The sequence below is a fragment of the Argopecten irradians genome, chromosome 11, assembly GCF_041381155.1.
Source record: "Argopecten irradians isolate NY chromosome 11, Ai_NY, whole genome shotgun sequence".
NCBI classification, from domain to species: Eukaryota; Metazoa; Mollusca; class Bivalvia; order Pectinida; family Pectinidae; genus Argopecten; species Argopecten irradians.
Window position 1 is genome coordinate 16433480 of NC_091144.1, and position 16230 is coordinate 16449709.

The 16230-nt window shown below is 34.9% G+C and overlaps 1 protein-coding gene across 11 annotated transcripts in view; it reads left to right on the top strand.

Annotated features, from left to right (window-relative positions):
- LOC138334853 (Kv channel-interacting protein 4-like) overlaps nucleotides 1-16230 on the top strand; it is a 320280-nt gene that overhangs the window by 277986 nt on the left and 26064 nt on the right. Inside the window, exon 1 of one of the 11 annotated variants that reach the window (XM_069283635.1) lies at nucleotides 5900-6662. The exons of 8 other annotated variants lie outside the window; for them this stretch is intronic. In XM_069283635.1, coding sequence (XP_069139736.1) covers nucleotides 6617-6662 — 46 coding nt within the window. In that variant the 5' untranslated portion in view covers nucleotides 5900-6616. Of the gene's footprint in view, nucleotides 1-5899; nucleotides 6663-12923; nucleotides 13686-16230 lie in introns of those variants that run through there. 2 more of the 11 variants (XM_069283639.1, XM_069283636.1) reach the window with 2 other exon arrangements.

Genomic DNA, 16230 nt, shown 5'->3' on the forward strand with positions numbered 1-16230 from the left:
GTTCAAATTCACAAATGTGAGAAATTCGCCTGATAAACTATAATAAAACAAACACACATGTGATCAAATTATTTAATGTTTGCCTCAAATTAAAATGCATTGTAACATAATTACTGTTCATTATCTTTATCATCAAACCAAACAAAAAGACAAATTGTCGTCTGTTTATTTTTCTCGTTACTAGATATTTGTGCGGGAAATATCCATTCATAAAAGAATCATTTTTTATATACAACAGTATCCATTTATGAAAAATCACTTCCCGATATATCCATTTATGAGAGAATCACTTCCCGAAATATCCATTCATGAGAGATTCACTTCCCGAAATATCCATTTATGAGGATCACTACCCGAAATATCCATTTATGAGGATCACTACCCGAAATATCCATTTATGAGAGAATCACTTCCCGAAATATCCATTCATGAGAGATTCACTTCCCGAAATATCCATTTATGAGAGAATCACTACCCGAAATATCCATTTATGAAAAAAATCACTACCCGAAATTTCAATTCGTGAGATATTCACTTCCCGAAATATCCATTTATGAGGATCACTACCCGAAATATCCATTTATGAGAGGATAACTACCCGAAAAATTGATTTATGAGAGAATCATTAACGAAATATCCATTCATGGGAGAATCACTAACGAAATATCCATTACTGAGAATCACTACCCATATATACATTTATGAATGAATCACAACCCGAAATATCCATTCATGAGAGAAACAATGCCCGACACTGGGAATATCAATATGCTGATAAAAATATTTCTATTAATTCTATCTCAGAGTGTAATTAAAAATCAGTTTGAAAAGAATGGAAAACTTTGTTAATTACTGTTTAATTCCTGCTATTAGAGAACGTATACCAATAATTTTTTTTCCAAGGAGAAAAACAATATTATCAATAATGATAAATAAAACTACCAATTACTTATAATAACTTGTATACACTTGGAATGTTATATTTCATGATTTTTTCATCATGACTTTTAATGTCCGAAAACAAAATTATAATTGCTAATGACGATTTTGACATTAATGAGAAAAAAATATGAAGAAGTATAGAGTTGTTTACATTGAAGTTGCAGGTCAGACTTTGGGGTCAAGCTTAATGCTGTTCTGTCGATTGACCTATTAAGGAGGGTAAAACAAACCTACATGTATATATCTAGCATTAGTTATCGGGCAAGATCACAAGCGCCGGACGTTTATAAAATGCCCCCACATAACGTCCTATTACATGTATTTGCAAAATATGAAGTCAAGTCAAACGGAATTGTCTCCCTTATACTACAAAATCTCCTGTTGTTTTCTATGCTTTGTTCTTCCATTTCTTACATGCTGGTTTTAAATGAGTCTCCATCGATCTACTTCACTACAATTACACCCCATCTCCTAACTCGGCTCTTGTTCATTTCCTTGCCACATTTGGGGCAGATAGCTTGAATTAGCGAGTTAAAGCCTGCCATTGTAGCCATAAACCTTGTGTATTGTTTCCAAACTCTGAGATAGTATGACGGTAATGATCCACGGACAGTATTGATTCCATCAGCCCTGTCCGAAAGCCCTTCTCAAATTCATTGAATTATCCCCAAAATTCGCCGTCTCTGTGAACGAAGCGATAAGTAGGTCATAACAGTTCATAGTCAGAGCAGACATCTCGTCAACAGCGAGATAACTCTCATTATTTCGCTCAGTACATTGGCTAATAATAATAAATCAGTATCAAAATTTGTCAGTAGATAAAACAGAACATGATTCAAAATACCATCAAACGAAATCAGCATTTTCTTATTGTGTTTTGTTTTATTTATTTTTTTACGTTTAAATATTGTTGTTTGTTTTTAAGGTGTTTTTTTTTTTCAAATTATATTTTTATTTGGTCTGTTGCTGTTTACCAAGTTTGGTTTGTGTATATTATAAAGAGAGGTACACAAGGCATGTCAGCTGCCAGAATGGCTTTGTACAGTTTCTTTGCAACTAGAGTTATATTCCTTACCACGTTTTAACAGAATTTGTTGGCTATCACTAATCCAAATAAGTCAAATCGCCATCTTCTGAACGTTGCTCAATGTTTATTTCATTGCTTAGGTAAACCAAGAGACATAATATATACGGGGTGGGCGATTCGATATGTTCTTCCTTCAGCGCTCCTAATTACATGGTAGTAATAAGACTGACACGAGCAGACTTAATGAGAGGTCACAGTAATTGTACAGAACTCTGAAGAGATAGAGACTCCCATTGGTCGCACTGCCTTCCAGATCTTCTCCTAGTTTCTAAACATAGACTGTTGGTCGATAAACCTGCCTTTTATACGTCAAGTTCAGGTTAGTCAAAACTGTCCCGTTTCCCCAGCTGATTGCAGCATATTGCTTTTGGGATATTTGCAGAAGAGTGAGGATTTAAAAAAAAATGATGTTTTGAATGTAGAATTATTATTTTACTAAGACAAGTCATGAAAGTAATGATTTAAAAATTAATATTTTGAATGTAGAATTATTATTTTACTAAGATAAGTCATGTGACGCGATGATTGAACGATTTTCCTCTGTATCAAAGAGAAATACAATAGTTTTGTGTCCAATTCCATCGACAGTTACAGACATAAATCTTTTGGAATTGCGTGCTTCAGGTAATTTCGCGGCTTTTCAAATCGTTGAAACAATTGTTAACAATTCGGAAATTGACAGAATTTTAACCACAATAATTTAGATAAATTTTCTATTTTGGGAAGTTCTTAGGATCATGATGAGCATGACTTTTAAACTTCTTGTTGCATAAGATTTTAAATGAATGTAACATGCATAAGACAATTGATAACACCCAGACGGCATTACAATGAAGATTCTATATTTGGTTGCCAAATCGTTATACTGGTACAGCTCTCCATTCTTCTTTTACACCTATGATTGAATTTCTTATTTTACTCTTTATTTTGTTCCTGTGTTAAAAGCAATAAGATACAAAAATGATTCAAGAAAGGTTTGTTTCAATAATACAAATGTTTAATATTACCAAAAAGTATAGATAATTTTGATATATTGCTAATGATATTAGATATACATGTAAGTTCGCTACACATACGTATATTGCTAGCGACATGACGCATAAAACAAAATAGCCACGGAACATATTTCCTTTGTCTGTGTGTTAAGAATACTGCTTTATTTAGTTTTCGACAATTTAATGCTTCCTCTATGTTATATTTCTGTGTAAATTGAAGTCCCTTGTAAACGATACTAAATACCAACACTTTAGTTTATCGATGTTTTCAGAAAGTTTAATTAAATAGAAATTATTCACTAGTAGCAGTTTAGAGGCTATGAAACAGAGTGGTTTTCCGGTGTAGCTAAAGTATATATAACATTTACGCTCCCTAACAGTTAGACTTGGCCTTGCACCGATAATAAATGCTAATGCATATCACATACACAACTGAAATCAATATTTTGAAAGCACTACCTAGCCGATATTACGACCACAGCCTTCAACATATAATCAACTGGTAGTGAAAATCTATCCCACAATTCTCCGGTGTATAATTTGGCATTGGAATCACGTCTAAAGCATCTTCCTACGGTCGACGGGTGCCTTATCTTGATCACAATAAAACAGTCGTCGTTGGAGTTAGATAGATCTTTCCTGCTGTGACGGTCACCAAACCACCAGCGGGTCACGTGAACAGGCCAGACAGTAGAGATCTTTCTATTGAATTACTAACACGGTATTTGACATTACCAGATTATATTATATTCTGGACGAATGCCCTTTATGGTCTCTGAGAAATGCCTAATGTTGACATTTTTTTCTGAATACCAGCTACATCAATTTATCTCCGCTAAACAATATCACTGCAGGTATCTCCATAATGCCTCTTGTCTCGTTGTCCTGTCTAAATTGTTCTTGCTGCTAAATTGCATCATTATAGGCGACCTTTGTGTGGTGTATTGTTTACAATTGCTAAATTGTACCTTTCCTTTTCTGCCTTAACGAAGGATGTTGCTTCCTGTCGTATGGTTGGAATGCTTTGCATTGATGATACAATTTATATTTAGACTTTAATATTTTGGAGTCTAGGGACTGATTTGTTCGTCGTTATGATTTGATTTCGTGGGTTTACTATCGACTTCAACCGTTAGTTACCTACAGTTTTGTCATTTCTAGATGTAATATGTCGATACATGCAATAGGTTTAAGCAAACAGAAATACAAGACAGTACGTGGATTCCTTTATAAATGTCTAAGGCTGTCAATGTCTTTTAAACAATGCAATGTAGCAAAATACTCAAAAACCATACCTCAACCGGACGACCGAAACAAAGATCGTTTGCATCTAAACACATGCGTTTAGCTATCGATATTAAAACTGTCACATGGACATAAAATAGAAAAAGAGCGAAGGTAACTCTGAGAGGAAATATGTTGTTGTTTCTTGAAATATAGTTGCAGAAGTCAACCTTTGTTTGTCTGCTGTTGTTACCCATCTGCGAACAACGGCATAAGTGCGATATTTCATATATTTATGTCAACTATTTCATTGTCACTACCTCAGTGTTTTTCCTTCTATGTATATCATTACCAATAACATCATATACAACAGCTGCTAATTAGCAGATGCACATGTCACACCCGCCAACCGGAACAGACGCCAACAGAACAAACGAACTTAGTTTGAACCTTGGTTCTCGGAGCTGAATAGAAACGCCATCCTTAGTAGTAATCCCACAAGGAGTAAACACTTACATTCTAATGTGTAAACATGCGTTTCAACAGATACTGGCACGGCGAGGCCAAATGAGCAAACAGCATCCACACGGAGACCGCGAAATGACCGCGAGATACCGACATGGTTAAGCAGGATGATTGATGGCTTTGTCTCCAGAGTTAATCAGCCACAGATATAGGATCAATACACACTCACGGATACACACACAGCTTATTATAGGGTATTCCATATTTTAATTCCGGAATGGTGACCGTTTTAATAAGGTCTTTGAAAACTAGAACATAATTGTCGTGCTTATGTACATGATGCTATGAATATTTATCTAATGACTGTCGTTTTAGACTGCTTTCCTATTCCCCATTCACACACACCCAAGTTGTAACACTTCGTCAAAATGTGTATTGGTTTGTCAAATATTTTCTCATACGATATTAAATCAGGATAAAATCTTCAGTTTTGCCTAAGGTCTGTAATTTTGGGACCTCTTCATCATGTTAATTTGGTACCGTTTGACTTGTTGAAATGTGATATGAAAAGTGTCTTGCCCTAAGCTCATTTCATATGTTGTATTTAAGGGAATTGTTTACGAGTATTTGCCCGCATTCTTATAACATCTCTCCATTGTATATCATACACAAGGCTGGAAATGGTATTCGGTGGTATTAAATACGTAAGATAGTTTACAGAAATTGATTGATGTGTGTACAATTAATGTCAGGTTTAAGTAGTGGGTGTTTTTTGTTATACTATAACCCCATAAACTACGAAGGTCTATATCGAGTTCTGTAATGAGCACGTGCCGTGCGCGTGACGTCAGTATATAAACACACGTCCATGTTCTGGAAGTAAGTGATGTTGGCTTCATTTTCAAAACACATGTCTGTTATCTTAATTCTGAAATTTTGTTGATGTATTATATACGACACGACTACTTGATTTTCTTTGTAATGACTATAGACAATGCAAATCATTTTGTCTGAAACGAACGATAATGAATTTATAATCAGCGTTGTAATTAGTGTTGGAAAATTACCAAAACTTTTAAAAATGTTGTTTACTTGTCACAGCAAGCACGTGTTACCTCAATTCGAGAGAGCTAATCATATCATCCTGGTAGTAGGCACACAGCATATCCGCATGTAGCGGTACTTAGTAGTGATAGGCGAATGGTACGACACGTCTGAAAATCATCTTTCAATCAAAAAGCAGTTCAAAACAGTTTAGAATTGTTGATCATCTGGATGGTTTGACCTCTAGCAAGGAATTGCTGCTGTCTCCTTGTATTTGCTTGGTGCACTTGTCAAGACGCTAATCAAAAATGGCTGTAGCGTTATCTCTACCGAAATCGATGTTCTGACAAAGCAAGTGAAACAATAGTTCTACATATTGGAAATATTCATAATATATGATCTTTCTGTCAACGAGAAAGCATTTGAAACGACTAGGAGTCACAACTCACCCTGAGAGACTAGATACCGTTACGTTGATATAACATGTCAGAATCAAGTCGAATGTGATAGTCTACTTTGGTCTGTGAACTGACTGGCCGGTTGTATTGTTGTGGTTAGTGTGAGACTTGTATCTGAAATACTGAGCTCAGTGATCGACATTGGGAGGTTCCCTACTTTTGGACCAGTATTATATGAAGCCCCCGTACCAGTAGCTCAAACAGACATATGTATGGTTGCTTGCATTTAACGATCAATACTAGAAGATTTAAAAGCCTGCCGCCGATCGCTTAGGCACTTCTTTCAAGCAGGGGGTGATATTCCGGATTTGGTTAATTTTTTTACGCGGATGAAGACACAGAAATCCTTCGCCTTATCTACTACGGCTTCAACACTGTATACATGAGTAGATTAACGGGTCATGGGTAACACTGTCGGACTCACCAACATGGGTAATGCCGGAGTAGGTACACGCATGACTTTTTACACCTCTTTTACTTGAGAATAACTTTTTCACATGTGCACTATTTTTCTTATAATTTACTTAATGAATACTTGAAATTGATAGTTTTCCTTTAAAAATTAAAGTTCATTTTTACAAACGTTTTTATATGTATATAATTGATTGATGTTACGATAATTTTGAGTCACATTTATTTAAATGACTTGATTGAGAGAGAATTGTTTGTTCTATAGAACTTGTTTCGCCACAGATTAGCAGTGCTATTTTCACACAAGGCCGTCCACAGTGACATGTGGCGCCAAGTATAGACTGGCTAGATAAGGTTGGGTCTGTATGGCATTTTCATTGATGCACCGTCCACGCCCATTAGCACCAAATAAGTGAATGATGCATTACATTTGCATGTAACTTTTAGTACTTTTATTATGTCCCTTTTCTAACAATTAAATTTCATTCCAATTAATGTTTATGTACATGTAATTACTTTATTAACCTCTAATCGTAGCAACAGCTAGTTCATCGCATTCATTTTGTGGAATAAAACACTGACATATGTATTTCAGTGAAGAAGTACATTTTTCTCATTTCAAATTTCAATTCGGATCAAAATATCAAGATATCAAAAACTATATATAATATTCCGATTATTTTTCTGAGTTTCAAACCTTTAGACAACACGCATGTTCCATTTACCAATCAGCCTCCTAGGAACACTCGTTATTGAATACAAAATATCAATTTATATGAAATGCTAGCATTAAGTTATTACTCTTAAAGATAATTTATATTGCAAGTATTTTCAGTCACAGTCTTTGTGTTTTATAGAAACAACAATATACATTGCCACTCTAAGTAGTGCACGGCATCCTTTAATACGTTTCATACAAATTGAAATACATGGTTCATTGATTGTTGTATGATAATAATATATAATCGACTTTCTATTTTATACTTACTCTCTGTTCTTCTGTCTACATGTATACCTAGCTACGGTGAGGGTGTTGTTGTGTTCGCTCTATCCTTACAATGCACATGAACTACGTTTTTCGTTGGATACGTCTTAATAAGAATCTGATTCTAAATATTATGTCATTCCATGAATGTTAATGCTCAATGTTTCATACTTTTTGCGCTTGTCTATATTTTTTGCAATATGACTGCATGAATACAATGTAACATAATGTAGGTAATCTTGTATACATGTAGTAATGCACAAGCCCCATCAATTGGATACTATCTAGTTCCATACCATTGTACACTATAACTGTGTGGTATCCAAATGTAATGATTTCTGATACAACCACCTTTCTATTCACATCAATACCGAACTAATTGTCTTTTTCTCGCTTTACATCGCCCCCTCATCTACCAAGTTATTCAAAGTACCATCTTGAGATATGATCCCAAATTCATGGCATCGACTTATTATTACATATACCGATCATAGAAAGAACAAAGGAGGGCTCGATCAGACATTCTGAAAACAATATCAGTCATTTGACAAATTTTGTCTTCGTTTCAATGATTTTTACAAGTTATATAAATAATGTCACGAATTGAATGTTTTCTTAAATAGTATGATTTGAGACGTTTGTAGTACTAGCCTGTTTTAAAGGAATGGCGTCACTTTATTTAGTAGGTTCCTTAGGAGGTAGTTTGGATTCCGTGGGGTTCAAATAGGATAAATAAATGCTAGCAATGAATACTACCATTGTTTTGGGATATCGCAGTCTACTCAACCTAGAACATACGAGACCACAAGTCTACTATTAATATTTATCATAAAATATGTTTCTCTCTGAGCGTGAACGATTCTGAACACAGTTTGTGGAAAAATGATTACACTCTATATATGTAATATATCTACAGGGAATTTACCCTAACTTATGCATAGTTCCTAACTGTTTTCTGTCCATTTCTCACTCATTTGCACGCGATAAGTTTTGCTTCTCTGATATATTTATCCAAATACGTACGATGGACGAACCTTTTGTGTCCCTAGACGGTATTTTATTGGGAACTGTATATCTGAAACTTCATGATCGGTCTTAAAATCTTGATCGACGTAGGAGGTCCAATGCTCTATATCTGAGTTAGTACACATGGGACTATCAGGTCCTTAGCATGCTAGAGTAACGTATGCTTTATTGTCATGTGGATCATTTCATGTAAATGTAACGGAGAACATTGATGGTCTCCATGGGAATATATTACATGTGGTTTCCTAAAATTATGTATAATATGCGTTATTTAGTCTAGTTACATGGCCTTTGTGTAATATCAATAACTGCTCAGTCAAAACAATGGCGTGCGTGTTTCATGTCTAGCCAGTATTGATATGACTGATTGTTACTCCCCTCGATGTTGACTATGTTGACATGCCGTCCTGGTGTAATATCTGTTAGCTTTTTGCGATTACTCTCTGGATTGGTTACACAGTGTCATTTAGCGACATATATATATCCGCAATCAAACGTTAGCCTAAGTACAAAGGATTTGCTTGTTCCAATAGTGTTTGCAAATCACTGCGCCGCTGGACAGAGACGCTATAATATCGTGTATGTAATACAGACTAATTTTCTGTTTGATTATCGACAATCAATCAACACCAAACTCCGTCTGTTCTATATTTTATAGAAAATGTATATATGGATAGTTGTCAACAATTATCTCTATTTTACAATTGGCGCCATCTGGTGTGAAGTTTGATACCATCAGCAAAGTTAAGGTCCAAAGGTTAATTATAATGATAATGTATCACAAGGTGTGTGTTTCGTTCATTATGTATTCAGAATTATTCTGAAAAGCATATAGTTTACCGGTCACGTGACAATGGCTTTGTGATGATATGCTAATTGTTTATTTAGTTATTTTTTATTAGAAGCTTATCTATAACGTTACTTATTAACTACAGTGTAAATTACAGGAACAAAGATCAAAGAGGCCGTACATTGGTAGATCGATGATACCAATAACGTATTCAATTCTAATCATTACTAACTTTAAATGTGTATATTGAATGTCTTCTTTATCTCCCTAACTGATGTAATTTAGCAGTACAAATAAAAAATGTATTTCCATTGGGAAAAAAATCAGTTTTTGCAATAGGCAAATTTATAACATTTGCAACACTTCCATGGATAATCAGACCATGTGTTCAGTAACTGTGAGTGTCTTCCTTTTTACTCTAAGACTCATTCTAAATACCGGTCATTCATTATTAAGTCACAAACTCGACGATGTCATAATAGTTATAAAGTAGCCAGTTTTTTAACCTTTTATTTAAACTGGTACAAGAATCTGATTAAAAGTTTCAAAACGAACGAAATCTGACCATTAAGTTATTTCTACATCTATCACATTACTTAAGTTGATAACGTTAAAACTTTTATCACATTGCACAATATATGTGTGTCATAGAAATCTGCGATGTCTTCAACAGCAGATAATATTAGTTCCCAATAGTTTTGCTGATAATTTACAAGTATAATGAAGTTTTCTTGTTAAATGCATGATTTAAGAGACATTTCGGCATTTGGGTTACATATTAAAATATTTCAAGATTAACGTTTATGTTATAGTTTGACTTTATACCATTATCACATTTATTCAAGTTCATTATTATAGTTCAATATAATGCCAGGGAATTCAGAACGTTCTGAGGACGACTCGCTTAGAGACGAAACATGAAATGATAAGGCCATTGTTTCAGCTAATCAGATGCCACGTTACAAAACGAGATTCTGCTTTACAAACGTGCATATTCTGGGACACAGTTCGTGTTGAGATTCATTGTAATATTGGATCTATTGTCCTCTTTATAGTGCTATTTTATCACAGCATGCTGCCATAGACATACTTTAATCACGTCACGTTTTAGGCAAATGCATTGTTTATATTTATTATTAAATAATAAACACCTAGGAGCACTGATCAAGCTTCAGGTTTGAATTAAATTGTAATTTGTCTATAGGTTTTGAAAATAGTCAGAACTTTGCTGTACAGCCCCTGTTAAAAATAAAATAAAAAAAAACATAAATAAAACCAGTTGATGTTTATCAATGTAACCATCTTGGACTCGAATGATGTCTTTTCCTAGTGTGCAATTAATTTCGGTCTGTTAAAACAGTAATACTACACGATTCAATAACCTGAGATCTAAACGACCTCTCTTAAATCATTCAGGATTCCCCCGAGATATGTTGAGTTGAGACTATGAACAATTTGCAATGTTCCACACCACATTTTTGGGGTGTGAAATATCATCATGAATGTTCCAGCTGAGCTGCGCGTGCAGCGTTGATTCCGTGTTGAGTTCAGGAAGTTGTATGTAATACATATCAAAATATCATAGCGAAAAAATCAATGTGAGGTCTAGAGAGATGTGGCGTGTGATAATTCCGTGCTAAACTTGGTACTGTTACTAGTTGTTATGTGTTTAACACGCCGTTACACTAACCAATCAGATAGCCAACAACATACATTATTGCTCTACTTTATATTCTTCGTTCGATAAACTGTAACTAGGATACGTTACTTCCCAGCATGCTTTTCTCTAGAGGCAGAATTGATTATAATTTTATAATAAGTGACATTGATAAGGATGTTTGAGGACACAATTGTTAACATTACCTCATTTGGGAATACTCTATTTTCTTCTGCAATAGGATTCGGTATCATTCTAAGGCTTGCCGTAGATTTATTGATTTCGTTGACCCTACCTACTATATAAGAAGTTAATTCAACTACCAAACCTGATACAAATTTGTATGACGACTGGTATCATATCCCATGTACCGATTAACCACATTGGAATCTCAAAATACTCGATACCAAATCTAATAGATATAATATGTTTTTGTCACCAATGATTTCTGAATTGACGATTGCGGCTACTGATATTTGTTTTACCCTTTGACCTTGAGACCGACTTTTATTTTTACTTTTACTCACTCATATTTTAAAATATTATTGGAAACTATATCTTTGTGATGCAATGTTTGTGGTGTAATTTCGATATGATCAGTATTTTACTATAAATAATTTCCATAGCTACATGTACAATGCTGTTGCTATTATGACCAGCTTATATCAAATGTCCCCATATGGATGTTGAATGTGTAATCAATATTTATTACATCCGACTTTTTTCTTGTCACCATAAATCTCTCATCAATATGTTATCATTCAATGTGTTAAAATGTCTCCGTTATGACAGCATCATCTAAGCAAGTAATGTATAGATGTAGGACTATAAATGGGATTTAGCAGTCTAATTCCCCTAGATGTTTGTGTTGTCAATACAATAGACAATAATTAATCAACACCTTGCGCAAACTGGAATCAAATTCTGGTCAGCTCTCCTATATGTCCGAATGTCCGGTAGCAAAACAAATCAAAGCTGCACTGTTGAACAAGACGGGCCTAATAGGCGTTCAGCTTTTAGTAGTGAATAGTTGTCTTGTGTTGGCCTGTTGTTGAGAGCTATGTCATAACATGACTCGATATATCTGTGTGTCCCCTTTTTCCAAGCCTGGTACCACGGTGAACGGTATCGATTGTTGAGCACTGTACCTCGCATTCTGTGACTGTCATTCATCAGCGTCTGTCAACGCGAATCCAGCGACGGCTTGCGACATCGGCAATGATCTAGGATAATTATGCAAAACATATTATAATGTTAAACTATTGAAACATTCATTTTGGTTGACACTTTTATTCAGAGGAGAGCTGTGATTGATAATCAAAGTGTACCCTTCCACTGGTACAGAAGTACGACTGACTGGCGGCCGCCTTGTAATCAGTGCCATGACTATGATGGTGTATGTACATATGATGTAACGAGAATTTGTTGAATTTTAAACTCGTGCTTTTGCACAGTTAGGTTGGTTTGGACGTGTGGTGATAGATAGGAATTTTGAATTTCTGTTTTAATTACAATTATTTTTGCTGCTATTGGTATAACAACGGTTGCCATGCATACCTTTTAAACCGATCTAATGACTTACGGCTGGTGATTGTCCGTGTGGCTATTTCTGAAATCCTGAGCCGTTAACACACGCTGTCAGCGGGATACGGTTGTTTCATTATACCATCTTTACTGTTTTCTTTCATGTATCAACGCGTAGATCTTCCAGATGATACCGCCTCCGTTGAGCGTCTTTCCTGACGAATAGATAGCGATGGCCGTGGAGCCCTGTACACTGTATATGTAAATAAGTCGTTGGTAAACATGTTTTCAAGCTTATATAAGGATTGTATAGATTGTATCCATCGTCTGTATGTTCTACTCTCAATGTTGATCCTAAACTGACTGGATTACGTTGCTTTAGGACTTGTTGCTGCTTTATCGGGGCAATTGATTGATTTTTCGTGTTTTAAAGACGGACCTGGTATCGGGAAATCATCTGTGTGTGATTGATCCAAGTCCTTAGATTTGTGATGAAGAAAATCCAGATAATATTTTTACCATCGATTTTTACATACGACATCTCTGCTGGACCAAGTATTGAGGATAGCGTGGACTAAGTGTGCTTACAGAGGTGGTGTCTATAGAACTACATACAGCTTGGTTGTACATCAGGAGCTGGTATTGATGAATCGCCAAGTGTCACATACCCAGAGATGATATTGGTACGAACGAACCATCAGGACATGGCGATAAATTATTCACCATGTATAATTGGTTCTTTGCATTTGTGATTTTGGTTTCTAATTGAGTCACAATTGCTGTTAGGTTTCGTTGGCGATTCCTAAACGGTTAGGAGAAACTGTCATTTCTCGGCAACATGGATTAGATTTCTTCAGATCAATATGTAGATTTTTAATTTTATTTAACAAAGTTCAGCAATAGTTTTCTTGAAATGAAGACATAAACCGGATATATAATTCTCATACATGAACAAACTTTGGACATAAAGTATGACTGCCACAGCAGTGTAGCCGAGGAAGTGGCTCTAACATCTGTCATTTTGATCGTCTTATCGAGGCAAAATGGGAGCTATTTATGACAAGGTTCTCGATATAGGTAACTGGCCGTGTTGTGCTAAATGTTTGTGTAAAATACAGTGTGATTGTATCTGTTTGTTGTTAGTGTTGTACTTTCCCTGCTTCCCTGTACAAACTCCTGACGCAATCCCCGTGTATACTACTAACCGCTGTGTGACTAACAGTCGTTGTAATGGTGTACATATATTGATTTCACATTGTGTTTTGAAGCTCTGACCACCTGTAAAATCAATGCCGTGAATTTCATCTATGTTTGCTAATACTTGTGATAATAACATGAACATAATTTATTGAGGAGTTCTAATTGAAAGCATCATTATTGTCACAGATATTCCTGCGTAGCTCTCTCACATGGTGTTTGATCTCCGTATCAATTATTACAATCAAAAATGCATTGTATGGTTAAAACCTCTAATTACATAGAAGATGTGCCTGAAAGCTTTACTGTCATTTTAATGGTCAATTAACGCTACAGACGTCAATGTATTCCTTTGTTTATTTCAAAAGGGTTTAATGCATACGACAAATATATTTCCGCTTTTTGAAACCTAACTGGCTAGAATTTCTGACAGGCGATACTCAAATTCGCTGGTTGCAACGCTTTTCCTCAATATCGTGATCGATAAATCCAAATTTAGATAATACATTACTATTGAACTTGTATAAAAATAAAATTAAGTAGATAAAGGAGAGGCTGCGCTTTACATTCGTCAGGTTGAAATGTAAATCTATACAGATGGGAATAAATAAAGAATGAGAAACTCATACCAGTGTAGACGTTCTACTAGAATATAAAATAGAATAAAGTACTTAGTAGAAAGGTAACGCAGAAAACGAATGAAAAGATACATAAACATATAGTATTTTGAAAGCCTATGAATATGATCGCTGTGTTGTATTCATAGTACGTACGCCTATTCGCTCTGTATATTTGTTTACTAGAGGCAATTACAGGTAGCTTACCTTTCTGCCAAATTAGTTCCATGGCATATATGAGGAATTAATTATCAATAATTCGGACAACCTCATAGTTTTAATGTGTACAACAATTTATTATAGAAATTAGATAATGACAATATGGACTATTTATATCTTATAAAACATAATCATTAAACAGCTTTATTTTAGTCAGCACTTAAAACCATAACAAATTATAAATTGATGTGGATACCTACATCACCATTAGGTGTTCGGCATCAGAAAATAGTCTTTTCTTCGTTTCCTTACGAAAGCATATTTATTGAATTATCAAATTGATGGCTTAATTTGCCACACATAATTAACTATCAATATTCACAGTCTATTTAAGATTTAGAAATGATTCAATAATCATGAGAGCATATGATGTCAGTATGATAAGTCAAAATTACAAATTAGCCAAAAATAGTCAACGAGTGTCAAGTAATTGTTGCGAAGGTATCATTCGTTATAACGACAAACTATGTGCACCAAGGAAATAATTAAAAAAACAATGAATACTGACTACAATCGAATATCCCATTACCTCCGCCGGTATAGTGACATTTCCATTAATCCAGTCTGGTAACCCAAAATTTTAATCCAGTCATGAGGAGACCTGCACGCGCCGTGCTCATGACAAGTGTGTGGCGCCCTAGTTTCTCCTCTAGCTCCTCTCGTGATTATTAAACGTCTGAAGTGTCATAAAAAGGTCGTTTTGAAAGCTAATGAGAAGGTTAATGGTGTTATTTTGAAGTCAAATAATAGCTCAGGAAAATATTTGACATGGCTAATTTAAATAATATAAAATTGTCATTTTGATTGCCTTAATGCCTGATTACATCTAACTTTAAAATGAAACGCAAAGTATTTTCGGTTGAATTTTTAATGGTTTATTGACAATTTGAAATCGAAGATTGATTCCTGAATATGTTTAGTATTTTACATGCCTCACTCGTTTGGTTTTCTTTGGTTTTGGATATCTGGTTTAAGACCTGTGTATTATTGTCTATTTTGAAGCATCTACATACACGTAAACTTTTAAAATGACCTATAAACGAATGTTTTTGAAAATGAGTAAAAACGTCTATTGTTTGCACCCATGAAAACAATGCTTTGAACAGGCATCGTTTTATTAAGAAAATATCGCTTAAATATTGATATTAAATTAGCACAAGCCAAAAATTAGAACATTGAAATACATTACCGTTGACGAAGATCTTTGATGGCAACCAGTTGCCATCGACATAGTTACTGTCCATAATGTGTCTTTCAAAGTCTTCACAGCGTAAAACAAAACGACTTATACTTTATAGATGTTATGAGCTCACGACATGTCCAGGGCATCGCAGTTATCTAACACTGACCGTCATTCGATGATTTCTGTCCTGTTACTCCAACTTTCTTATATTGTACATTTCCTAACTTAGCGATTCATAATTAATGCTAGCCGTTCATAGGACGTTAAAGACCAACCAATGTGGAGAGTCACGCGCCCTGAATTTCAGCTGTTGTAAACCTGGTTACATGACTATACGCTTAGTATTTACGTGCCCTATAAACATGGCTAGTCACTATCCTGACGTAACATTGCTATTGCAACATCC